At 40.4% G+C, this 27,146-nt stretch overlaps 1 protein-coding gene across 2 annotated transcripts in view; it reads left to right on the plus strand.

The window, feature by feature from the left end:
• Window positions 1-27,146, plus strand: part of tln2b (talin 2b) — a 93,890-nt gene that overhangs the window by 31,160 nt on the left and 35,584 nt on the right. For both annotated transcript variants that reach the window (XM_082542534.1, XM_082542535.1), the window contains exons 2-17: window positions 9,040-9,216; window positions 9,304-9,401; window positions 9,590-9,719; window positions 10,372-10,527; window positions 10,971-11,113; window positions 18,679-18,806; window positions 19,103-19,166; window positions 19,325-19,429; window positions 21,188-21,343; window positions 22,074-22,175; window positions 22,295-22,371; window positions 24,654-24,837; window positions 25,055-25,168; window positions 25,584-25,692; window positions 26,296-26,504; window positions 26,751-26,849. In XM_082542534.1, coding sequence (XP_082398660.1) covers window positions 9,081-9,216; window positions 9,304-9,401; window positions 9,590-9,719; window positions 10,372-10,527; window positions 10,971-11,113; window positions 18,679-18,806; window positions 19,103-19,166; window positions 19,325-19,429; window positions 21,188-21,343; window positions 22,074-22,175; window positions 22,295-22,371; window positions 24,654-24,837; window positions 25,055-25,168; window positions 25,584-25,692; window positions 26,296-26,504; window positions 26,751-26,849 — 2,010 coding nt within the window. In that variant the 5' untranslated portion in view covers window positions 9,040-9,080. The remainder of the gene's footprint in view (window positions 1-9,039; window positions 9,217-9,303; window positions 9,402-9,589; window positions 9,720-10,371; window positions 10,528-10,970; window positions 11,114-18,678; window positions 18,807-19,102; window positions 19,167-19,324; window positions 19,430-21,187; window positions 21,344-22,073; window positions 22,176-22,294; window positions 22,372-24,653; window positions 24,838-25,054; window positions 25,169-25,583; window positions 25,693-26,295; window positions 26,505-26,750; window positions 26,850-27,146) is intronic.

A 27,146-nucleotide genomic window follows, 5' to 3' on the forward strand; every position in this document is an offset into this window, starting at 1 on the left:
TTCTGACTGTTAATAATGGACGAACTCTTGGTAAAAATCCAAAATTCCATGATAACTTTGGTGAGAAGGTTTGGGCTTTTGAACTCTGCCGCAAAGTTCATTGAGGTTCTGAATATTGACTGATTTGAGGAATCTAAATGTTTCTTTATTTATTTATTTTTATTGATTGTACAGTAGATATCAGGAGAAGAACATGTTAGTTTTTGGCTGACTACAGCGTGTCTAACCTTTCCATGTGGACATTTGCATGTTTGCATTGTGTGTGTGTGGGGGTTTCCTGGGGATACTCTGGATTCCTCTTACGTGTCAGGTTAATTGGCGATTCTAAATTTGACATAGGTGTGGATGTGAGCGGGGATGGTTAAGTCTCCATGTTAGAGCTGTGATGGGCTGCTAACCTGTCCAGGGTAAATCCAGCCTCTTGCCATATGTTACTCATTGGCCACCAAGCCTATGCTACTTGAGCTGAAACATCTATGTAGTGATACTAACAGTAAAACCAAGTTTGATTATTAAGATCAGCATGAGCTTTCTGATGAAATGCTTTTTACAATGCTGAAGTGCTTTTTTTTTTTTTTTTTGGGCAAATTAGAATAATTCAACTATATTTGTGGATTATTAAAACACAAACAAAAAAACATCCATTGTATTTTTCTGGTTTTAAATTATATTCTGGATTTAATTGTGTAGAATTAATGCTTTCCAGACTGAACATAGAAAAATATGTTCAATCTGGAAACCCTCAAACCCACCATATGGTCGGCAGTGAGCAGTGCATAATAGGCACACCTGCGTGGATTGAGTGGTTGAATATACTTGACAAACACCTGTTCTGTATTTTATAGTCGTAATAATCATAAATACAGCGATCACGTACCCAAATATGTATCTGTGACATTGGATAAATCTGTAAAGAATTTACTTGTTACTCACTCCTCGGCATGAGCTAAGTGCTGCTCATTAACAGGGTAGTGGATAGCAGATTTTAATTATTACCATTTTTAAATAATTAAATATTTTTCTAAATTTTGGTACTTAAAGGAAATTTTCTACATCACTTTTGCTCTATTTTTATGTTCGTTTGAAATTTCACAACGCTGAACTACTGACTCCCAACATAGTTTCCATTTCATGTTATTGCATCACTTTGTCTGCCATAGTTGTTATCAGACAAAAAGCAGATGTAGGCCAGTGGAGTAGAGGCCACTTAGTGTAAATTCTCATTAAGAGATTTATGGCTAAAACTGTGCTTGACAATGATAATGAAATCATTGTGGGGTAAGATTTTCTGCTGGGGACTGATCTGTATCCATCAGTGTATGTCATAAAATAAAAATGTTTGGGCAACATCTGCCCGAGCCACAGTTAACCGCTCCCACTGCGAAGCCAGGCCAACTCACAGTCAGTCTCCCAACTTAGTGAATGGCTCAAGGACTGACTGACTGACTGACTGACTGATTGACTAAAGGACCAACTCACTGGTTGACTGAGTCCAGCTGGGAGGGTGGAGTTCTCCTCCTACAGAAGCTGTTTCTGCCTCCATTGATTAGGAAGCCAATTCTTCAAATCTCTAAATGAGGGATGGTACATTCAGAATATTTTCTGTGTTGTACTGAGTCCAAACTGCTGGACCTCCTAACGTAATGACATGTCAGTGTAACTTAGAAGAATTGGCATAAGGATGCACTTGCCCAAGTTCTCAATTTACCAGCTAATGTATTGAGTGCTTGTCTAACCTTGAAATAGAATAAAGAACTGTAAAGATTTTTTTATTTTTTTTTACTCCCTGTCAGCTACAAGTGTAAGTGAATGCCATTTGCTTTTAAAAATAAAGGAGAAAGTGTTAGATGTATTGCTCTGTTTCTGCTGTGGATCCTTTTGAAGCAGAGCTGCTGGAGGACGCTCTACTTCACTGGATATTTTTAGTGTAAGAGGAGCTGTTCTCTCCCTTCTTACAACAAGGACAAGAATCATAATTTCTGTCAGTATCTGTACCCACAAATTGCATTACAGCAGTGTGCATCACCCAAGAGCAAATCCTATAGTCCACACAATGGGTTACAGCTGCAAGGTTCTTTTATAAATGTAGCTGGGAAAAAACAAGTTGATGTAACTGTGAATGTCTCTCATTTTAGACTCTGGGTCTAATGCTTTTTTTAATCGTAATCAACAAGCACTGCTTGACTACCAGCCCATTAGTTAAAATAGTACTGTGCAAACCTCTTATAACAGCTTGTTCATAGTAATCATGCTGAACTTAAAATAGCAAGGGTCAGTGCAGCTTTATCATGCTGTCCATTGATTGCTATGTCCTGCATGAGCAATGATTAATTCATTTATGAAACGTGGAGGAAATGATAAGGGTTAGATGAAAGCCTTTGACTTATTAATTATTTGAATTGCATTCAGATTGGTGCAGTGACTTTCTTTCTGCATGGAAATGGGCGAAAGGACACCTTGATACAAAATTTGATATAGTCTCTGCAAGACATGTAAACCTAGTGTACTACTGTATTGTTGAGCTATATATTCCTTCAAAGAATAGAGCAAATATGCCCCACCCATCATTCTTTTGGCATTCCTTGAGTATTTAATTTTTTTTGCATCAGTGTACCATATTAGCTTCAGCTGAACAAAGGGTGTCTCTGTGGCTCCATGTGATTTTCAGATGAATAACCTGGGGCTATTAAAGCAACAATATGCATCATATCTTACTGTGGAAAGGGTCTCAGTTGTTTTGCAACAGCAAGAAGTGGCCGCTCGAGATCCTTATTGGTGCTACTTTTGTTTCTTTAATGTCTGTTTCATATGGACATCAGAATCTCTGGTTTTCTTGTCTGCTACAGCATAGAAGTCACACAGCCAGCACAGGAAGTTTCACAATTTCAGCTTACTACAGCGACCATGTCTCTAGTCGCCTAACGCCAGTGGTTGGGGTAGGGTATTTTGTAATCGGTGCATGAAGGTATATAAGTGCAGTGGAGGTAGGTTAAAAACCATAACTCATGCTGCTCTCCAGTGGTCACTTGCCAAGAAGTCTTTATTGTTTTTAGTGTTGGAGAGTAACTGGTTATATGTAATAGAGTAATTGAATTATAAAATTAATGTACCCTGGTTCTTCCATATCTTACATATTGTGTGGAAGTGTGGGGAAATGCATATAAAAATACAACTAATCCATTAGTCACAGTACAGAAACGAGCACTGCGTATTATTCACAGGGCTGGTTATCTAGATCATACTCACAAATTCTTTCTTCAGGCAAAGTTACTTAAATTCCAGGATCTGGTTGTATAAAGCTTTTACTAAACTTTTACCGGCAAATTTACAAACTAGATTTGAAATTCGAGAAAAGGTTTATAATGTGAGAGGCTTTGGAGAATTCAAATTACCCAGAACTCGAACAACCCGTAAAGGTTTTCGTGTGTCTGTATGGGGTGTGAAAATCTGGAACAGTCTGAGTTTACAACTGAAACAATGCAAAAATATTCGATTGATAGATTTAAATTTCTCTACAAACAGTTGGTCTGGTCACAGTATACTCAATGATGGTTTTTAGTGTGCTCTGTAATGTCTGTTCTCTTACCATTGCTGGTATGGATTCCAAAAAAAAAAAAAAGTGTGCGCATGTATGTACATATATGTACATGTGTGTGTAGATATATATGCATGTATATGTATATGTGTTTGTTACTTGTAGTTATTACTGCCTGTTACCTGTGGTAATGCAATTTATAATTTATATATTCTGTATTCAGTTATGAAGGCTCTAATTGTTGTTTGCGAGCTGCTGTTTAGATGCTTGTATGTGCCCGGGGCTGTTGATGGGTCTGTATGCAATGATGGGCGTAGCTGCGGGAAGTTTATTGTTTTTTTTGTTGCTGAGTGAGTATAGGGGTGGGATTTAATAAGTTTTCTTTGTCCCACTCCTTTTTCAGGCAATTTTTGTTTTTTGTTTTGTGCATTTTATGTTCAATATAGGTATTTGTTGTGCCTGAAAATGAACGAATGAATGAATGAATGTAGCTGTAATCAGATACTGTAAGAAGGCATGTAATTATAGTTGCTAATCAAAATCATCTGTAATTTCTTTAGTGAGGTGCTTCTATGCAGAAATTCATTCTGTTGCTTTACATCTTTTTGGGACATACTTCAGTGTTTATACATGAAACATTGGATGGCTTACAAAGAGCTTCCAGAATGTACTTTTCTTTTCTTTCTTTTCTGTTGTTTGAATTTGCAACACCTCATCTGCCTGCTCAACACAAAGTAAGTCTGCTATCCCTAAGCCCAGCTGGCCACGCTAAATTCAGTAGCCATGTCATCTAACAAGAAAATGTCTTCCAATGTTTTCTCTTTGACTTTTGAAAACTTCTCCCATATTAACTTTATTAATGTATAAAGCATATAAAGGTTGGCAAACCTGAAGAGCAAATCCTGCAGTGTATGCAGGAATTTCCTACTTTGTTGTAAAGTTTGTTGGAAAACAAATCAAAAAGTAATTATGATATAAGATTGTATATAATAAACGGGGTGGCTCAAGTGGTATAGCGTGTTGTCTACCAACTGGACAGTCAGTGAATGGATCCCTGACTTCTCCAGTCTGCATGCAGAAGCATGCAAAGCACCCTAGATAGCAGACCTGAGTTACTCCCAATGGATCAAACAGAGTGCGAACAATGGAATGTGTGTTTGAATGGGTGAATGAGACAGCTGTAGAAAGAGCTTTGAGTGCTCAACTGAGTAGAAAGACACTATACAAGGGCTAGTCCATTTAAATTAAACAACCTTTCATAAGGATCTTTTACAACTTTTGTCATTATGTTAACTGATTTGTCCTCTGATTGCTTGTTTTTCACCAGTGTACCGGCTAGCTTTAGCTGACTTTACAGTGATAACTTTAGTGAATACCATAGTGTATATACATATTTGGAGTAGCCTGATAGCTACATTTTCAAGAGAAGGTGAAAAATGAAACGCTATCTTTTGAATATTGCCCATTTTAAAAAGTCTGCACTGTGTTTGTTGTAAATGAAGTCATAATAAAGATGTACAGTATTTATGGTGGCTGATTATTGCCTGTTTTCTTTGTAACACATCTGAGCTTGGTTGCTCTCAGTTTGTGGAGCTAAATATAAATTTAGTTTGTGAATTGCTGAGATATAGAATTTAACTCCATAGCTGATTAAAAAGGCCCTCTCTTGCCATTACATGCCCTGCTGTTGAACTTTCCGCGCTCCAGATGGTATCCAGAGGCATACAGTGGACATGAAGGGAACTGACCTTGCTTTCAGTCAGGCAGGGATAAAAGGCTGATGTTTTGCTGAGTGTCAATGCAGGATGTAAAGAGGTGGCAGAGGAGGTGGGGTGTGGAGCGGTTTAGCCAGTTAACATTTTCTCATTGCACATATGCTTTAATGCTGCTGTTTGAACAGTCCTGAGAACTGCTGAAGTCGGGAATTACTCTCAGCTCTCCATTCATACAACATCTACCTTTCAAAATAATAATACACCATGGGCTGAAGATAATAATGCATACTATATAGCTACACTACCTGCTGTTTTACTGACGGCTTCGCTCCAGAGTTACATTCACTTGCATTCCAGCTTGTTAAAATCTAATTGTTGGTCTTTACAATAGCAGTGCTTAGTTTAGAGTTGCCCTGTGATCTACCTTTTATCTCAGAGTGGCTGTTTTTTATGCTCACAGTAATAGCTGCTGATTGTGTAAGTAGAATAAGAGTGGTTTGCATCTGCATGCCTATTTCTGTGACTTTTCTACAAATGCAGCAGAAAAAAATTCAAAGAAATAATTTCGGTCTTTCCAGTGTTGTAAGTTGCAGTGGAGTGACCTTGAAACTCCTGTTGCACTGTGTGGAAATATTTTATACTCAAAGAAAAAGCTATTGTAAATGAATAAAATATATATATATTTATCATTGTGCCACTGTTTTTTTTTTTTTTTTTTTGTTTCTTTTTCAGAAGGTTTTGTCAACCTAAAGCAATCATTTCAGAGAGCAATGTGCCGTAGTGTTACGTTATCCTTCAAGGATTGTCATTCGCACTTCTTTTAAGCCTCATTCTGCGTCAGGTTTTTCATTTTGTTTGGAAGCATTTATAAAATCAGGTCTGATTAGGCCCAATATTGTTTTCTGTCTAGCCACCTCCTCAGTTGTTCTGTGACAGACTTGTGCAATAATCCAAGCAGTTGTAGCTCTCAGGTTCTGCTCTGCTGCTGGTGTTACAGTCAGTCATTAGAGCTGTATCCTCTCCAGATGGCTCCTGACTTCCATCATCTCTATTGAATTGTACACGTTCAGACTCCCCAGCAAGCTGCTCTTTGGCCATTTTCATGTCTTAATATTTGCAGGAGCAAACAAACCTAATCTAATGCAGGACTCTGCTGATGGACTAGTGATGGTCAAGGGAGATGGAATTACAGAAATGTTTGTCTACCGTGCTGTTTTAGTGAGCGTGATAAAATACAAGAATATGAGGTTGAACAGAGAGGCACACACAGTCTTGATAAAAAAGGAAAGTATATCCTCCTTAAATTCTAAGGTTTTATGTACCAGGACACATATAAGTATGGTCTGGTCCTTAGTGGGTCTTGGAATTAGATAAATACAACTTCAGATGACCCATGACATATTACACTGTGTCATTATTATACAATCTAAACCAAAATTCAGGAGCAGTCCATGCACATCCTTACTGCTGAGAATAAATAGGAATTTAAAGGGTTAAGTAGCAGCCAGGTGCTGTTAATCAGATCCACATCATTAAGTAATTATCAGCGTCGCCACGACGGTAAGAGCAGATGTTTTGGCATTTTGCTTACTGCAGCATTCAGGAGTGGATTAACACAATGACAAGGAGGAAAAACATCAGCGGTGATCTTATAGAATCAATTGCTGCCCATCAGTCTGAGAAGGGTTATAAGACCATCTCAAAACAATTTGAAGTGAATTATTCTACAATCAGAAAAATTATTCGTGGGAAAAGTCAAATTCCAGACCTCAGCCTGATTGAAATTCTGTGGCGAGATTTTAGAAGAGCTCTGCATAAATGAATGGCTGCAGACCTCCATGAACTGAAACAATGTTGCAAAGAAGAATGAGCCAAAATTCCTCCACAATGATGTGCAAGACTTATTAAGTAATTTAAAAAATAATTAGTTCAAGTTACTGCTGCTAAAGGTGATTCTACAAGTTACTGAATCATGAGGTGCACTTATTTTTTTACACAATGCATTTCCATTTTGCCTTAATGTTAGTTAAACAAACGATGACAGTGTGATATGTCAGGCGTTGTTCGTCTCAGGCTGCACTGACCTAATTTTAAGGCCTCGTAAAATCCAGGATGAGTTTTCACTGACAGAGGGTGTGCTTTCTTTTCACCATGACTGTGAGTTTTGTCTCATCTTTTCTCGAAAGCAGAACTGAAGAAGTGTTGAATGCTTTCGAGTGTTTGCATGAGGATCTAAGTGAAAATTTTTCTCTCACACTACTGTAAGCTCAGGGATTATCATTATCCTTCTGGATTTCATCATGTGGTTTCGGCACTACTTACTCTCTGATGTCACCGATGCTACTGACAACTTACTAAAGCGACTGTTTCTGCAGACCCAGTCTCCACAAAGTATTTGTCATCACAGGTAACTGTTGCTTTTTGGATGAGACGGCCTCTGTTTTGAGAAACGTCCACAAAAATGCAAACATTTTCTGCTCCCTCCTTATATTTAGCGTGTGGTGGGAGATGCCACAGAGCCTGCTGTATCGTCAGTCTGGGGGTCTCTTGCTGCTTGTCTGGAAGAGTGTATCTGTGGAAGTGCTGGATGACAAAAACTCAGTGGGACTTCTCTACCAGCCTGCATAGAGGAGAGCTCATGCGGCGCCATTACCCCTTCTTCTTTGTGCTCATCTTTTCCACTTTGTTTGAAGAAAAACTCGTAGAAGGAAAGGAGCTATTGGAGAGGAACTCACGTCTATGACAGAGGCTCCATCACAGACGGTCTCATTCATGCCATCATTATAGAAAATTTACTTCGCAGACTTTCTCTGCTTCGACTCAAAGGGGGACTGTGGCTCAGCACAAAAAAACTCATTGTTTCCGAGTGTGGCTGAAGTCTGAATCCTGTCAGTGTGAAGACTTGAACTTTTGCCTTTATATTCAACCATGGAATAAAATACTAAAAATTCTTTTGGTGTCACAGTACATTTTAGAACATATAATCAAAAAAACATCAGATAGTCAAGTGTTAATTCAGAGCATAAATGTGTCTCTTTTTGATTTTCAGCTAAATATCTGGATATATAATATTTAGATCAGCAGTATGAATGTCTCCAGGTTTAAATGGATTTATCAGGCCATTGCCGATAAACTACCCAGGCTATAGGTCGTTTTATTTTTTCATTCATCTCTATGTAAAATTGAAGGTCAAGGAAAGCTGGAGGAACTCAGTCTCTTTCCTTTTTTTGCACACGCCTAAGAATACCAGAATTGACTCACCCTAATAGCAGTAAATGATAAGACACCCACTGATTTGTCTCACACTGAAGTCTTCTTCCGGAGGAGAGTGCGAACAGGGAGAAGTGAGAATAATGATGCAGGGGTGGGGGGTGTTTTGACTTGTCTCCGTTATTCTTGCCAATTAGAGAGATTTGCACTTCTTTTCCCCGCGCTCTTCTCCTGAAAGGTTATGTTTCTTGCCTTAGTTCAGCTAATTTTACATATACTGCAATCAGGCAGAAGCTCTTCTTGGGGTAACACTTTAATATCAGAACAACTCAGAAATGATGAGCTGCTAAGGCAGAGCACAATGCACATTCAATTCCAGGTAAAAATGCCCCCGCAGGAGGTAATTGTGAGGATTTGTTCTGCGCCTTTAGGTGTTATATTCGGCCCCTGAGATTTCCTTTTCACAGTTTTGACCTGAGTGTTGTTGGAGAGCGCGTTTTAATAATGACCTGTTGACATAGACGCAAACACATTGGAGCATTGATATGACTTCACAATCTCTCCTTCTGTGTCTTCCAGGAGTATAGGTCGGTCGCAAGGCCGTTATACTACCCACCAAGATGGTGGCCTTATCGTTGAAGATTTGCGTGCGCCAGTGCAATGTGGTGAAGACGATGCAGTTTGAACCGTCCACCCCTGTGTATGATGCCTGCAGAATCATCAGAGAGAGAGTCCCTGAAGCCCAGACAGGACAAGGTTGGAGGATGATTGGTGAAGCCGAGTTACATAATGGAACTTTATGGGCTTCTACATTTGTATTCTCTGTTGCTTTTTCTGTTTCAGCCTCGGATTATGGCCTCTTCCTGTCTGACGATGATCCCAGGAAAGGAATCTGGCTCGAGTCTGGAAGAACCCTGGATTACTACATGCTGCGAAACGGAGTAAGATTTAGTCATATAGTCCTGGGTGGAGAACTGTCAGTGTCAGTTATGGGTCCTTAAAGTGATCTATATTTTCTAGTGGAAGCCGAGACACTTATTCCTCCCAGCTTGCTGGAAGCGGCAGTTTACGGCTGAGGATGATTAGTAGGGCTGTGGATGTCATCGCGTTTCCTTTGCTGTTTTCTCAGGATGTCTTGGAGTATAAGAAGAAACAAAGGCCACAGAAGATCAAGATGCTGGATGGTGCCATTAAAACTATCATGGTGGATGACTCAAAAACAGTTGGCGAGCTGCTCGTCACCATATGCAGTAGAATAGGTTTGTATCTGTGCTATGAGTTCGGTGAAGATTAATCATGTCATGCCACCACCCAAAGCTTAAATTATTCATCTTCTGTTTTATTTTTAGTCAAAGGCATACCACTGACTTCATCTTCAGCTACATTAGGAGACTATGTTATCATGTGCTGTTTAGTTTGTATTTGAAAAGCATATTTGTCTATGCTTGATAAAGTCCTAATCGTGTTTTGCTTAGACCAATGTGGACATGATTCATCGGGATAAAACAAGCTTGTTTCTAATCAGCGACTTAAGTATTCTTCCTAATGCCCAGAAAATGCTGTCACTCTTTGTCATAGAGGTGTTCCCTAAGCTGTATATTTCAATTACAATGAGCTGCTCCCATGCCTAATTGGGTGAGGAAGAGAGGGATGTGTGTCTGGCAGATAGCTTTATTGGAAAATGTTTATTTAGAGTAGGGCTTTCTGCTTGGCTTCTTCTCCTCTTCAGCTTCAATTTTACTTTGCTGGCTCTATACCAGCTTTCCTGAACTTCTGTTTCAAAGCAAAGAGAAATGGATAAAAAGAGAGTTGCAACAGTATTGCAGTGATGCTTTTCTCTGTCGTGATTATTGAACCACTTACTTGAAGCATTTCCACCTCCTAAAAAAAACTCCCTGGCTAACTTTTCAGGAATCACCAACTATGAGGAATACTCCCTCATTCAAGAGGTGCCAGAGGATAAGAAGGAGGATGGGATGGGGACACTGAAGAAAGACAGGACCCTGCTGCTGAGAGATGAAAGGAAGATGGAAAAGCTCAAAGCAAAACTTCACACAGATGACGACTGTGAGTGCAAGCTTGAAAAAGCCAAAATGCTACTGGAATCTTGATGGCTTTACGGCAGCCATCTGACTCAACACCATCATATGGACGTGTACTTTATCACTCGAATCAAATTTATTGCATTGACATATGAAAGTTAATTAATTTTGTGTTATCTTTTTCCCCCAGAGGACACCAAAAATGTTTTTGCAAATGTATAAATCAACCTTCAACTAGCTTTCGTCTCAGCAGAAAATAATGCAAATGAGACTCTTCACGGCCCGTCAGGATTTTCACTTCCCAGTATTAAATTTGGTAGATTTTTTGTCAAAGCTGACGGGTCTGCAGTTCTCAAAATCCCTGGTTAATTTCACTATTACCATCCTCCTCTAGTAACATCTTTGTAAAACTGAATGCCTGTTCATTTTGATGTATTTAGTAATGGAGCATGTGTATTGATTGGGCAGTGAACTGGCTGGACCACAGCAGGACATTCAGAGAACAGGGGGTGGAGGAAAGCGAGACTCTACTGCTCAGGCGCAAGTTCTTCTATTCAGACCAGAATGTGGATTCACGGGATCCTGTTCAGCTAAACCTGCTCTATGTTCAGGTAAACCTGTTACACACATCTTTATAATAAGATAGCAAAAGAGAGAACAATAAGAGAGAGACCCGAACCCCCCCCCCCAATGTAAGGCCCATAATAACCAAGCATATGAAATATTTCAGACACAGGACCCAATAACTGTGTCGTCTTTGTGCCTGTAACTTCTGACCAGGCCCCGACAGACTGAAATGTGGTTAGCTTAGATGTGGTCCCGACAGGTTTGACTTGTTTCTTCGCTCTTACAATACAACAGCACAACAACACGGAAAGTTTGATCACCGGATGATGAAAGTAATATTTTTGTTTGGCTAATGTCTGCGGCAGAAAAAGTTATAAATAGTAGTAGGACAGAGTTATTCAGAACTTTCTGTTTGCTTGGCATTGCTCACAATGCATAATGAATACGGTCTGATAGAGCTCTATCCATCCATTCACTTTCTTCCACTTATCCAATTCATTTAAGGCAGGCTGGAGCCTATCCCAGCTGTCGTAGGGCAAAAGCCAAGGTGCATGTTGGACAGGTCGCTACTCTGTCACAAAGCTAACACAGATAGATAACCACTCATATTCACACCTACAGCCAATTTAGAATTGCCAGTTAACGAAACCAGGAGAACAAGCAGACTCCCAACCCTCCCAGTACAGTGGCTGGCAAAAGTATTCGGCCCCCTTGAACTTTTCCACATTTTGTCACATTACAGTCACAGACATGAATCAATTTTATTGGAATTCCACGTGAAAGACCAATACATAGTGGTGTACACGTGAGAAGTGGAATGAATGGCCCAGGATGTGAGTGGGCGTTAAGGCGTCTGGGGAGGGAACTCAAAAATGTGGTGTATGCTGTACAGTGCAGCGAGGAATGCCCAGACCTCTACATTGGAGAGACCAAACAGCCACTTCACAAGCGCATGGCACAACACAGAAGAGCCACCTCCACAGGACAAGACTCAGCTGTCCATCTGCATCTTAAGGATAAAGGACACTCTTTCGAGGATGCCAATGTTCACATTTTGGACAGAGAGGACAGATGGTTTGAAAGAGGAGTGAAAGAGCCATCTATGTCCACTGTGAGCAACCATCTTTGAACAGAGGCGGGGGTTTACGACACCAACTCTCTGCCATCTATAATCCAGTTTTGAGATCCCTTCCCAGACGCCTTAACGCCCACTCACATCCTGGGCCATCTGACCTCAGGAATTCGCATGATAAGGTGGGCCCAGGTTTCACAATGAGCTCACCCGAAACCCTGGCTGATTGGGACCCACGCCCAGTTTCCCACCTTGGCTCAGGCTATTAGAGGATCATCAGGGGGTCCTTTTGTCCCTCTTTGGGGGGATACTCCCACTAGGTTTAAATCTGGGACTCCCCACCATTTGACCTTAGAACTGAAGAAGCTTCTCGGATGAGAGGTGAAACGTCTTCAAGCAACTTAAAGAAGTCCAGACACTTTTCTTTGCAAGCTCCTTTGACTACGATGACCTGGATGACTGAGAACCTTCACAGACAATGAAAATCATACATGATTCCAAATATTTTTTACAAATAAAAAACTGAAAAGTGGGGTGTGCGTAATTATTCAGCCCCCTGAGTCAATACTTTGTAGAACCACCTTTTGATGCAATTACAGCTGCCAGTCTTTTAGGGTATGTCTCTACCAGCTTTGCACATGTAGAGACTGAAATCCTTGCTTCTTTGCAAAACAGCTCCAGCTCAGTCAGATTAGATGGACAGCGTTTTCAGATCTTGCCACAGATTCTCGATTGGATTTAGATCTGGACTTTGACTGGGCCATTCTAACTCATGGATATGTTTTGACTTAAACCATTTCATTGTTGCCCTGGCTTTATGTTTAGGGTCGTTGTCCTGCTGGAAGGTGAACCTCCGCCCCAGTCTCAAGTTTTTTGCAGACTCCAAGAGGTTTTCTTCCAAGATTGCCCTGTATTTGGCTCCATCCATCTTCCCATCAACTCTGACCAGCTTCCCTGTCCCTGTTGAAGAGAAGCACCCCCAGAGCATGATGCCGCCACCACTATATTTGACAGTGGGGATGGTGTGCTCAGAGTGATGTGCAGTGTTAGTTTTCCGCCACACATAGCGTTTTGCATTTTGGCCAAAAAGTTCCATTTTGGTCTCATCTGACCAGAGCACCTTCTTCCACATGTTTGCTGTGTCCCCCACATGGCTTGTGGCAAACTGCAAATGAGACTTCTTATGGTTTTCTGTTAACAATGGCTTTCTTCTTGCCACTCTTCCATAAAGGCCAACTTTGTGCAGTGCACGACTAATAGTTGTCCTATGGACAGATTCCCCCACTTGAGCTGTAGATCTCTGCAGCTCGTCCAGGTGGACGGCCTTGTCTTGGTAGGTTTACAGTTGTGCCATACTCCCTCCATTTCTGAATGATCGCTTGAACAGTGCTCCGTGGGATGTTCAAGGCTTGGGAAATCTTTTTGTAGCCTAAGCCTGCTTTAAATTTCTCAATAACTTTATCCCTGACCTGTCTGATGTGTTCTTTGGACTTCATGGTGTTGTTGCTCCCAATATTCTCTTAGACAACCTCTGAGGCCGTCACAGGGCAGCTGTATTTGTACTGACATTAGATTACACACAAGTGCACTCTATTTAGTCATTAGCACTCATCAGGCAATGTCTATGGGCAACTGACTGCACTCAGACCAAAGGGGGCTGAATAATTACGCACACCCCACTTTGCAGTTATTTATTTGTAAAAAATGTTTGGAATCATGTCTGATTTTTTTTTTTCCCACTTCTCACGTGTACACCACTTTGTGTTGGTCTTTCACGTGGAATTCCAATAAAATTGATTCATGTTTGTGGCTGTAATGTGACAAAATGTGGAAAAGTTCAAGGGGGCCGAATACTTTTGCAAGCCACTGTATATTCAAACCCAAGACCTTCTTGAGAACACAGTGCTAACCACTGCAGCACTGTAGTGCCCCCTATGAAATGTAACATTCATGGGATTAAAAAACTGGAGAGATGTGATTAAGGCAGTATAGCTCAAGTTTGAGATTTTTTACAGTATTTTAAACTAATAAAATACCTTTCTTTTTCTATCAGGGACACTACAAACCACTTTATGGGATGAGCCATTTAGGTTTCACACATTAGACAAGCAACAGCATGTTGTACATGCTACATAATTATACACCTAACATTTGCATACCACTGGAGTGCAGTGGCTAGCACTTTCGCCTAAATGCAAGTACATTACACATCATGTGTTGTCGACAGAAGTCATGTGTTAATTCCTTAAGCAACCGTTCATCCGTTACAAGAATGATAAGGTTTTATGTGCAAATTTCGGTTTTCCTGTCAGACCAAAACAAACAAAATGAGATTAGCATTGTTTGGTTTATTTTAATTCTAAAGATTAGGTGTACATTTGCTAAATATGAAATAAACTGTAGCCCTTTTTGCACAAAGAAATTATTATTTATTTAACTCCCTTCACTCCTGTTTACTGAGGGACTGCGCTGCAAGCCTCTGGACAAAATGCCGCCAATTTCCGTACAATGGAATTAATAGGACGTGAAGCAGCTCGGGGAATGGCTCTGGTATCAGCATGCATGTACGCTGATGCTAAATGCTTTCACTGATGAGAGCAGCGAGCGTAAATCAAAAGCAGAGTATTCGCACACAGTATAAAACAAAACAGGGAATTAAAAGAAGCTAAAATGCTCCATTAAGCTGAATGGAACTACAGAGCCTGTCAGGGTTTGTCACTACAAACAAGGCTTTTATTAAAAATCCACTATTTCTATGAAATATTGATTATTGCAGCTTTAAATCACCTTTTAATTGTAAACAAATAACAAATAAACATGTTTTTCTATATACAGACATGTACTCCAGAAACACATCACTAGCCAGTAGGGAGGAAATCCCCCCACTGACATCTGGAGATGAACAGCAGGGTGTGGAGTGCCCAGACAAACACACATACTGTACAGATGTACCCTCTGAGATTGAGGGAGAGCTCGAGAGTAGTGTTAATGCATTGGATGCTCCCCCTCACAAAAATGCATAATCTCTGAAAGCAGCAGAGATGTATATCGCAGCTGAAATGTATCTATACATATATAGTTATTTATATTTGACTCTCCCGTCTTTTCAGTTCCTCCTTCCTTGGAAGTTCTTGAATATGTTCAGAATTGACATCCTGCCATCCACCCTCTCTGTCTGCTACAGATGCTCTCCTCCCTTCTATCTGTCTGTTCCTGTTGTTGCCTCTATTTTTTTGTACCCTCCATTTCCTTATTTTGCAGTTTCTCTGTCTCCACTCCCTTTCCATCGCTTACACATTCTGACAGTCGCATACATCCCCACCCTGTTACCCTGGCACACATTACAACACTGTGTGTATCATGCTCTCCTCTCAACACAGGCTCATATTTCCTTTCACAATAACAACTCCGCCCCCTGCCCTTGCCCTCCCCCATCTATCTTTCCCGCGTTCTCTCTCTCTCTCTCACACACACACACACTCACACACACACACACACACACACACACACACACACACACACACACACACACACACACACACAGACGCGCGCACGCACTTGGCTCGGCACAAGGCAGGAGCTCTAATTTGTCATTGTGTTAAAAAGACCGAACACAGCCAGAAGAGTGGATCATACCACAGGCTGCTCTTGCTCTTTCTCAGTGTTCCTTTTTGAATTTTTTTTAGCCTACAAATGTTCCTCTTCGCCCTCTGTCATTCATAATTCCAGCAATTCTTAGAAACTCTGTACTATTATTGTGTAACTGTTCATGTAGTTCATGACATCATTGCTGGTCACTATTTGACAGGACCCTCCTGCATATTTGCAGTGATCTCATATATGTATTCATGATTTTAAGCTTACATGATTTCAAACTCAAACACCCTATTATGCCCACACACACACGCGCGCGCACACGCACTCTCACACAAACATTAATGAAAGCTCTGCCAGTAAAAGAGTAATCTTCTTTACCACTTGACCGCTCCCTTTGTATTTATCCTAAAACCAGCATAAATCTCCATAGCAATAGTATCACCCACTGAGTTTTGCTTTTACATTTAACCCTTGATCACTTAATCAGATGTATTACATGTGTCAAAAGTTGGCATATTTCAGCACAGGGTCAGATTAAGAATTTGTCTTCAGGACTTGATATTCTACAGGATGTAACACAGTTATAATGCTGATATTTTAGGGGTCAATTCAACCTTTACCGCACAATACATATAGAAAGAGAAGAGGAAAAAGGAATCCATTATTTTTAACTGGTTTTAATATTTCAGTCAAGCACTGCTATTTGACTATATACCTTTGCCATCATTTATTTTTGGGGCTATGTGTGCTGTCTGCTCTGCTTGGCCAGAGTGGAACAGTTGACCTCAGCGTTGTTGCCTCAGGCTGTATGTGTCACAGCTTCTGATGTCTTGTGCTTCACTAAAACCAGTTCTTGTATCACTTACCATATCTGCTTCGAGAAATTCGGGGTCTGTCTTCACTCTGTTGCCTTTTTACAAATATGGTATAATATTTATCCGACTGGTTCTGTGCCTAATGTGACCATTAATCTGAAATCAGCCACTGTCAATTAATTCTTTATCAATGGTCAGCTCTTACAGAAAGTATAAAACTAGTAATGAAATGCATAAAAATCAGCTTCATTCATAATTCGCCATCACTAGCTCACATGCAGCTGTGTGCCTGTCAATTTCCAGTAATGCACGTACACAATGAAACGACTACAGGCTAAACAGCATGCTGTATTTACATTGAATACAGTGACACCAGATATTTACCTCACTATACAAGTTATATTATCCAACAGTAATATTCTGATTGATGATTATTTGAGAGTCGAGCCATCATTTCTGAGCCAAAACAGCAATTGAGGATGAACCCACTTTGGTTTCTGGCTGAGTGACAGCTGTTACATTTACTCTGCTGAATATTGACTCCCTTATCTCATTGCGTTGAGGAACAGTGAAGAGCATACTTTGGATGTGCAGTCAACCTTCACTTTCATTTAAGTAAGGGTTTAGTATCCACTGATATGAAACCCCATTAAGTTTTTCTAAATCAGATTTTGTTTAAAGAAAAATTAAATAAAAACATAAATGAAATACCATGTGCATGCCACAGCTGTTCTAAATTAACAGCAAAAAATAATTAGCAAGATTATTTTTTATGTTTCTTTAACGATTAATCAACCAGAATGCGCAACGTCTAATGAAATGTATATTTTTAATGCTAAAATATAATTATGGTTGTTATGAATGAATTTTCAAATTTACCATTTTACAAAATAGCAGAAAAAACTGTAAAGCATCTTATTATTTTCTAATTAATTACTTCTTTTAGTTGTTTAATGTTACGCTTGATTAATTTCTGACTTATCAGACAACTCCAGTGTACATACCCACTCAAAATTAGGTATAAAAACATGAATTTGTTATTTACTTAATAAATACCAGTACACACACACACATGGATGGATGGATGAACTATGCTTTACACATTGTAATACCTCTCCATGATCGTCTGGTGCAATTGCCACCTAAATATTTTTTCTAAATACTTGTGAACCAACTGGTCGAAGGAAAACTCGGTGTACAGTGAACAGTGTGTAGCGGAGTGAATGGCATGTGTGAGGGCTAATTTTAGAGTGTCTTCTGTGTCCAGCAAGAGCTTATGTACTCCACAGTGAATTGCACTTGGGAAAAGACTTGATTGTGAGTAGAGGAGATTGTTGTTCTCATTACAGCAGTGAGCTGCTGCTTAGTGTTTCATTGATGTAATGGGACGTAAGAATGTATCAAGTCCACGCTGTGTACTGATATGCTAATGCTAAGAGCATGGATGGAGCCTCTATCACCAGCAAGGCCTCTCAGCTTTGCGGCGATTAAATTTGCTACAGTGAACTCGAAAGAGAGAGAGCAGGGGGCAAAGCTGACTGCCCCCTGGAGCACACAGGTACAAGCATTATACAGAAAGGCTTCTGCTTCTGTGTCACCCTAAAAGGTATACATATTATAAAGAGCCTGAAAATGTATTGAATCATAAATGACATCTCAGTAGCACCAAACAGACATAAGGGTTAAAAAAAAAAATTCTTCATTAGATTGCTTAACACCATACTGAGGACCATTCTGTGATGCAGACGGGTACTGTGAAAAACTGGTGCATTTTTGCGATATCCTTTCCTTTTTAATAACACATAACTGAGTGTGATGACAAATACTCGAAACTGTTACATTTGAAAGCCGCCAGAATTGCTTTCATTGTCACAAACAAATTTTATTTGGCTCCCCTGTGTGCCTTAGTCTGAGATATGATGTATATTCTCTAGAAATGCACTTAGTCACTTAGAAGACTTCATTCTTGATGCTACAGTGCACGCAAAGCGCACAATGAATTGTTCATTGGAGAGCTCTGTTTGGGTGAATTGTGGAGCATTCCCGTATCTTCGTGGTCTATTTCCTGGATGTGTGTTACTGCCTTACACTTATCCACCCATACCTCTTTTCATGTCTCCTCCAGGCTAGAGATGATATATTGAATGGATCCCACCCTGTCTCCTTTGATAAAGCATGTGAGTTTGCGGGGATCCAGGCTCAGATCCAGTTCGGACCCCACGTGGAGCACAAGCACAAGCCTGGATTCCTGGAGTAAGTTTTTATTATGAAGAAGATGCCTTGATACGAAGATTCAGAATACTTGTTTAGCACATGCTGTACTTTTATACACAGGCTTATTTCAGCTGTATGGTAGCTATTCCCTTCCATCAGTAATGGTTGTTACTTCAGGGATTTCCTCCCATGGAAAGCTCAGGGGTGATGTCAGCTGTTACAACTGTTTCCTGATATGTAGGCAGTAAGGCAAAAATGACCTCATAATTAGAGGTATGTTAGAAAAAGGAAATGCCTGTAGCTGAAACCAGTTAAAATGTCATTTGTCTCCGTAGCCTGAAGGAGTTCCTACCTAAAGAGTATATCAAGCAGAGAGGGGCCGAGAAGAAAATATTCCAAGTATGTACATTACACTTCTCAAATGCAGCATGCAAAAAGTGTAGTGTGTTCTCTGTTGAGGTGTAAAATACTTACATAACAGCCAGTACATGACATTTCAAGCATATTTACATATGTACTGATAGGTTTAAGTTGGAAATGTAACTGTTGTTTTCCAGGAACATAAAAACTGTGGAGAGATGTCTGAGATAGAAGGAAAAGTAAAGTATGTGAAGCTTGCTAGGTCCCTCCAGACATATGGAGTGTCCTTCTTTCTCGTGAAGGTAAGCGTTAGCAGGCTTTTTTCCCCCCCAAAAAATACATTTTTATACAATTAAAATAAAAATATCCTCACCTTCTCACAAAATAAGGTTAATTGTAATTGGGTCTTTCATAAGTTACAGTTGATGAGGGATTGTTATACCTTTTTAGATTTAACTTATTTAAGTAAAGCTTTAAATAATCTGGCTAAACTGGTGTATTTGTTTCTTTCCCCGTTGTTACTAAATGTGCTAGTAAAAAATGCAGTCCAGCGATATGAAACTAAAACCTAAAACAAATGTTAATTTAATGATACAGGCATGCAATGCTTTTGTTCTAAAGACTGGCAGCTACGACCAGAAAGCTGCCCCAATATGCAGAGTGTTGTCACACAGGAATGAGAGCTTGCTGAAAACACCAAAAAGCCCCATTATCACAACAAATCAGAGTCAGAATCGGAGTGGAAGCGTGTGTGCTTGGAGTTCAGCGCTGTGAAATACTTGTGACAATAGCAATTCTGCTCTGTTCTGCTTTGGCAAACACAAAAGTGGAATGGAAGTGCAGCATGTGAATGGGATAAAGTTGCAGCAGGTATTATTAAAGCTCTCTGACAGCGGCCCATTTGGCTACGGACTTGCAGGAAAGAGGGAAAAGAGTGAATGTGCAGTTGTCTGCTGGGGTCTTAATGGACGATAAATGGAATGTTTGGCCCCATAGTTAAAGTACACTGCAGGGTTCAAATTATCTTTGTGTGCATGGAAGAGTGCATGTGCATCTATGTGTGCGAGCGCTGTCTGTGCTCGATGAGGAGATGTAGTGATGGAGGTTTCAAGACTCTTAAATAATTCACTCCAGCTGCACTCTGCTCTTGACGCTTGCAAGGGCAAAAGCATAGGCCTGGCTTTGTTGGAGCATTTAATGTAACCTTCCATTTCTCACCTATGAGTGTCTAATCACTGCAGGTTTTAGGGCGAAAAGCTTTGTTTTACTGTAAGTATGTGTGTGTGTCACGTGGGGGAAAAGTAAGAAGCATATTTTCCCTAACCGATAACCAAGGTTAAGCAGTTTGAAATGATATTATACTTTCCACTTGAGATTAGAATACCACACTTCCTGCTTGAATGCGGCCTTGGTAATTATAACATTGAGGTGGCGTACCCTAAAACAATGGAAGTTTTTAATAAACCTTTGCACAAAGATATCATGATCACTGGGATAATGTTATCTGTCCTTGTGTTTAAGAGCAGTGAGCTTGAAAAGCTCTTCTACTTATTGGCCTTTGTGTGGTTCTCAGGGCTTTTCATTTTGACCCTGTGATAAAAACAACAAAAGGATTGGACACATTAAACATGAGCAGTCTGCACTCCCCGTCTCTGCTCACTGCTAATTTTTGTTTTGTCCTTCCTATTCCCCTTGGAGGGGAGCCAAGTGTAGGCTTGGCGTCTCAAGTGAGCTGTAATAGATTTTCAGTGGGCAGATAGTGGTGGGGCAGTGGAGCTGGTCAGACAGAGAGCTGGTGGAATAGCATGTTGCTGTGCTGACAGTCTGTGGAGACCCTGCTCAATAAAGCAGCAGTTAAACAAGACTGAACTCTGCTGGGTCACTTCGCAGCTGCCCTTCTCCTCCTCCAAGTGGGGCTTCAAGCCACAGACACAGCCATGTGTATTACGGCAGCATCGGGAGAACGGAACAATGATCTTGCATTTGCGCCTTGAATGAATCATCTGTGTAGGTGTTTAAGCACTGACATAAATGTCGTCTGATGTTTTCTTACTTGACAGGAAAAGATGAAGGGTAAAAATAAGCTGGTCCCGCGGCTGTTGGGGATAACCAAAGAGTCAGTGATGCGGGTGGATGAGAAGACGAAGGACGTGGTGCAGGAATGGCCACTGACAACAGTCAAGAGATGGGCAGCCTCCCCTAAGAGTTTCACCTTGGTACTGTGTCCTCAGCTCCACTTAGTGTGCTGTTATATACACTTCTAGTCCTATGCATTATTTGTATGCAGAGTGTGATACATACAACTCTTTGCTCTTTCCCCCATTTTTCTTCACTTTCCAATACAAACAGAATCCTAAAAATTGTAGAGACCTCAGACTGCAATATTGAATGGTTTTTGGCATTGCTAGCCGGCTATTTCTTCTGACTTAACAATAGATACCCGGGGGGAGACTGTGTTTGAATGTTTTATTTATCTGAAACCTTATTCAATTTTCTTTACCAGCTGTTGGCTGTTTTCTTTCTGTACTGGAAAGGGTCTACTCCATTTAAAGATTAATAGATTATGCAAAGTACTCTGAGGTATATTTGCCAACATTGATTTAAACTAAGAATACTCGCCCACGTGTTTCTGTGGAACGCTTTGAAGTGAGCAGTTTTCAGATTCACTACATCTCATTTTTAATCAGCTCTTTGGAGAAATCGGATGCTCCGTGGAAGCATGTCACTTTTTTTTTTCATTAAGAGCAGAAATGAGGAAGGTACTGCCATGTTTATTCAGCCCCAGTAAGGGTTTTTTGTTTGTTTTTTTTAATCTATGCACAGATAGTAAGGGTTTTATCACGAATAGAGTATTTCTGCAGTCTTGGGTAGATGTTACTATAAAATAATTTCAAATGACTAACTTGTCTTGCCCTGAATCTTTGGACTCTTCCTTGCATTACGAAGGATTTTGGAGAGTACCAGGAAAGCTACTACTCTGTCCAGACTACAGAGGGAGAGCAGATATCCCAACTCATTGCTGGTTATATTGACATCATTCTTAAAAAGGCAAGTAGTTGAAAATAAAATAAAAACACATATCTATCTGAATCAATATGAGATACATCCACCTCTTCACATATTCGGCCCACGGTATTCACTGGTGTCTGTTAAACTTCGCTCTGCAGAAGCAGAGTAAGGATCGTTTTGGCCTTGAGGGGGATGAGGAATCCACCATGCTGGAGGAATCAGTTTCCCCTAAGAAGTGAGTAGTATCTAGTGTATAAAAATGCTGACCATTGTGATTCTCTTCACACAGTCTAGTTATTCATGAATTTAAAGCTTACTGTTTAATTGTGCATGTAATTACATTTCTGCCTGCCCAGCAGTGTACTCCCCGAGAGACATGATGTTAGAATTAAACACAAAAAACAGCACTTTATACCTGAGACAATAACATTAATGCTCTTCTCGATACCCCAGAATACAATTTGTTAAATGGGTAGTTGTGTGATTTTTATAAAAGCTGCCTCAGGGTAAAGCTACTAGAATATAATTTTATTTTGGAAAAAAAACGTTGCATCATTTGGAGGTCAAGATATCACACCGGTAAAAAAAAGAAAAAGAAAAAAAGAAACAGCTTGCTAGAAGCTGTTTTAGTCAGGTATTTTTTTCCTATTTGGTTTCTGTCTGTCCAGATTTTCCAGTGTAGCTCAGTGACTGATGGAAATCGAGGTAAAGCAGCTGGACTAGGGCTCTGTCACACAGAATCTGGAAATTTGTTATCACTGGAAATCCACATGGCTGTCAGTGAAACCGCTCTGGCAGAATGGGGCATCATATTCCTGCTGCTTGTGGACCAATTGACTCATGTTGTGGTTCTCAGTACAAAAACATAATTGCTGCCTCTCAAAACAAGCCGTAATTAACTGGTGGAGTCAGGAGCATCTGTTGAGTTAGGCATGAAAACACTTTTTTTTGTACAGTATTTCTTCTGACGTTGCCTGCGTACTGTGGGAGCAGTTGTTGGTGCGTGATAATTGTTTTAATTATAATTCTGTCATTTTTGTCATTTCAGTTAGAAACAGTCACATTATCATTTTGAAGAGTTATTTAAAAAGATCCTCCTGAGTAATACAAGGGAAAAGTTTACTCTAAAATGCCTACATATGCAAGTAATTTCGTTTTTAAATTTTGTCTAGACGTACACGTAAATTTATGTGATAGAAGATCAGATTAAAAGCCTGACAGATGAGAAGATAAACATATACGCCCTATGATCTTGGCATGAAACTGGACAAAGACCAAAGGTAAACAAATACAGAGACAAAGGCTGACTATTCAGAGATGAGACAATGAGTGTGTAACACTCTTACAGTACTAACGAACAGGAATATAAATAGCAAAACTCACAAGCAGAAAGAACATCATTAACCTCCTAGGACCTGGCGTCCAAATATGCGGACATCACATTTTGGGTTGTCTGGACCACAATACTACATTTTGCTCTGATATCCACTTACAAGGACATTATACTGCCACTGTTCGAATGAAATTTATAAACGAATGTCCTCATATGTGGATATCAGGCCCTTTACAAAATGGAGTAAAAAGATAATTCTTTGTTTTTACACAATCATCAGGTCCCAATCAGCCCAAATAGCAAAGAGAAATTAAAAATGCATGCCATGAAAGAGTTCGGGTCTTCGGAGGTGAAACTAAGAAGACTAAATGTTAGAACTAGAACCTAAATCATTTCACCAGATCAGAAAATAAAGTGGGCGTTAAGGCGTCTGGGAAAGGATCTCAAAACTGGATTATAGATGGCAGACAGTTGGTGTCGTAAACCACCGCCTCTGTTCAAAGATGGTCGCTCACAGTGGACGTAAATGGCTTCTTTCACTCCTCTTTCAAACCATCTGTCCTCTCTGTCCAAAATGTGAACATTGGCATCCTCGAAAGAGTGACCTTTGTCCTTTAGATGCAGATGAACTGCTGAGTCTTGTCCCGTGGAGGTGGCTCTTCTATGTTGTGCCATGCGCTTGTGAAGTGGCTGTTTCTTCTTTCTTCTTCGTTCAGAAATTTGTTTGAAATGATGATCTTTAAATATGCAGTTGTTTAGAAACGGGTCCAAAAGGCCTTCCCAACTTAGAAATCTACAATTCTTCCTCTTCACAAAAAACACTTCAAAGAAACCATTTGAAGGCCAAAGTTACTATGACATTCATGCCCATGATGAGTGTAAGTAACCTTCTGACCACAACAGCATGTACAAGTATATAATGTGCATAGGGAACAGCTGTGGCTTGGGAAACAGTGTGGGTTGGCCACTAATCATATGGTCGGTGTTTTGATCCAAACCTCAGTGCTCCTAATGTAGGTGAATGGGTGAATGTGGCTTCTAGTATGAAGTACATTGAGTGGTCAATTAGACTGAAAAATGTTACAAATATGCGGTCTATTTACAATACATAAAGTTAATGTTTTGGTGTGATTAATTATAAAATTCTTCTTACTGCGTTCTATTTCTTTTTATTTTTTAATAAGGTCCACAATTTTGCAGCAGCAGTTCAATCGGGTAGGCCGTGTGGAGCACGGCTCGGTAGCCCTTCCAGGTATAATTCGGTCTGGGTCTATTGGCGGGCCTGACACTTTCAATATGGGTACTATGCCCTCTGCTCAGCAGCAAATCACCACAGGGCAAATGCACAGAGGACACATGCCTCCACTGGTGAGTAAGCGCTGACAAACATTCTGGTCTGTTTTTTCTTTTCTTTTTTGCTTTGATTCAGATAGTAACTGAAACTGTAGCTTCCAACCTGTGGGCCATTTAGGAAAAAATGTGCGACCTAAAGAAATCTGATCAAGAAAGTTTCACAATCTTGCAATCAGACTCCTTTTGTTAGGCCATTTGCAAACACTGTGTCTGTGTTGTTTGTTGCTGTCAGAGTCTAGCCCAGCAGGCCCTGATGGGGACCATCAACAGCAGTATGCAGGCTGTGCAGCAGGCCCAGGCTGACCTGGGACATGTCGATAATCTGCCTCCACTGGGCCATGACTTGGTGAGCCATATTACAACCAGTTACTTCAGTTGTGGAAAATATTTCAGAACAGTTGCACCATGCATAGATGGTGCACTCTACCACATTCCCACAATCCTAGCAATCCCTTGAGTTGTGCTTTTCTAACACTCGAGATTGTGTGCTTTCTGATATTACAGCCTCTGGATTTGCAAAGCAAAGATGGCTTAAAAAGAATCAAGCATTCTAATCACATCAAAGTCCATCAAATATCTCAAATATAATTAGGATGTAGGACTGACTGTAAATGTGGAGGCTGTATTTAATGCTTGAGTGTTTCCAAAGCCATAGGTGTTGTACTAGCCTAGTCCTTTAATCCTGTGAAAGAAAGCTGATATGAGCTGAAAATCACACACTACGATGAATGCCAATAGCTCTCATTTTCCTCCACCAAAAGGCATCCAGGGTTTGGGTTCAGAACAAAGTGGATGAATCCAAACATGAAATCCACTCTCAGGTTGATGCCATCACTGCTGGAACAGCATCTGTGGTCAATCTCACTGCAGGTGAGTGCCTGGGAAAATGCTAAATAACTAAAAAAAGAAAAAACAAGGGATGGCATATGTTATTATTTTCTGGTTTTATTAATTTCTATATATGAGCTTTGGTTTCTGAAGTCTGCACTGGGCATAGTGCAAATGGTGTAAATCAATATGTTTTCCAAGTCGGCGTTACTGAGATGGTATTAAAACTAAAATGTATGTCTCAATTTTGCCTCAAAAATATTTCTATGATTCATAAATCTTGAACTTGTTGTCCTGAAGCTGAGTTTACTGCCAGTGTCTCTTTCAGCGCCTCATGATTTTTGGCGCAATGCCAGTCAGGTTCCAGCCAGCCTTTTGCTTGGTTTTAATCTTACCTTGCCATCTGTTTGGTTGCACGTATGCTAGCTTCTCTGTCTAATACAAAGCGTTTTTGTCAGCGTGCTCATCTTCCATTTCAAATGGGTTCAAGCTACAGCACTGGCACTGATGTGCTTGTTGCAGCATGTGAAACACAAGCTTCTCCGTGGCTTAGCAAAATTAAGGTGGCAACAGCATAACATATTAAGATGCACAGCAGAGATGTAACCCGATTAGCTTGTCATGATGGCTATCCATCCTCTGCAGGTGAGCCGACAGAAACTGACTACACAGCAGTGGGCTGCGCCATCACCACCATCTCCTCCAACCTGACGGAAATGTCTAAGGGTGTTAAGTTGCTTGCGGCATTAATGGACGATGAGGTGGGCAGTGGACACAAGCTCATGGGTGCTGCCAGGATGCTGGCAGGAGCTGTGTCAGATCTGCTCAGATCTGTTGAGCCCGCAGCCGCAGAGGTGAGGCACCTGCTGATTATTGTAGTGATTTGGACCTCATCCTTATCTGTAATCGCAGTAGTCACAAAGGCACACACAGTTTTGAACTGCATTTTTTTTTAATCTGTGTCCCAGCAAAGATGTATTACAGAAGGTTTTACGGGGATGATTTTTTTGATCCTAAATTCTGTTTGGATAATTCATGGGAGCCTCTGTGAGAGCAAGCCAAGCCTGTGTAATGAATGTGATGATGTCATTCCCATACAGCCCAGGCAGACGGTGCTGACGGCAGCAGGAAGCATTGGACAAGCCAGCGGGGACCTGCTCCGTCACATGGGGGAGGGCGAGACTGATGAGAAGTTCCAGGTTGGGCGCCACCCCCTCACTGTTTCTATGACACTGCTGGCCAAACAGGAAGGCACACACATTTTCTGAACTCTCTTTAAAAATGTCAATACAAACTTATGTAATCACCTCAGACTTTATTATTAGACCCTCACTTTATGTGGATTTGAAACAAAGTGTCAGAAGGAGAGCTTTTAGTAGTAAAGTGGCAATGCATTGTTCCAGACCTCCACTAACAGCACCGTTTCAGTAGCCTTCTCTAGCTACCTAATTTATTCTCTTACTCTGAAATTCATTTACATGCCATATACACCTTAG

This window comes from Aulonocara stuartgranti (genome assembly GCF_965226115.1).
Source record: "Aulonocara stuartgranti genome assembly, chromosome: 7".
NCBI classification, from domain to species: Eukaryota; Metazoa; Chordata; class Actinopteri; order Cichliformes; family Cichlidae; genus Aulonocara; species Aulonocara stuartgranti.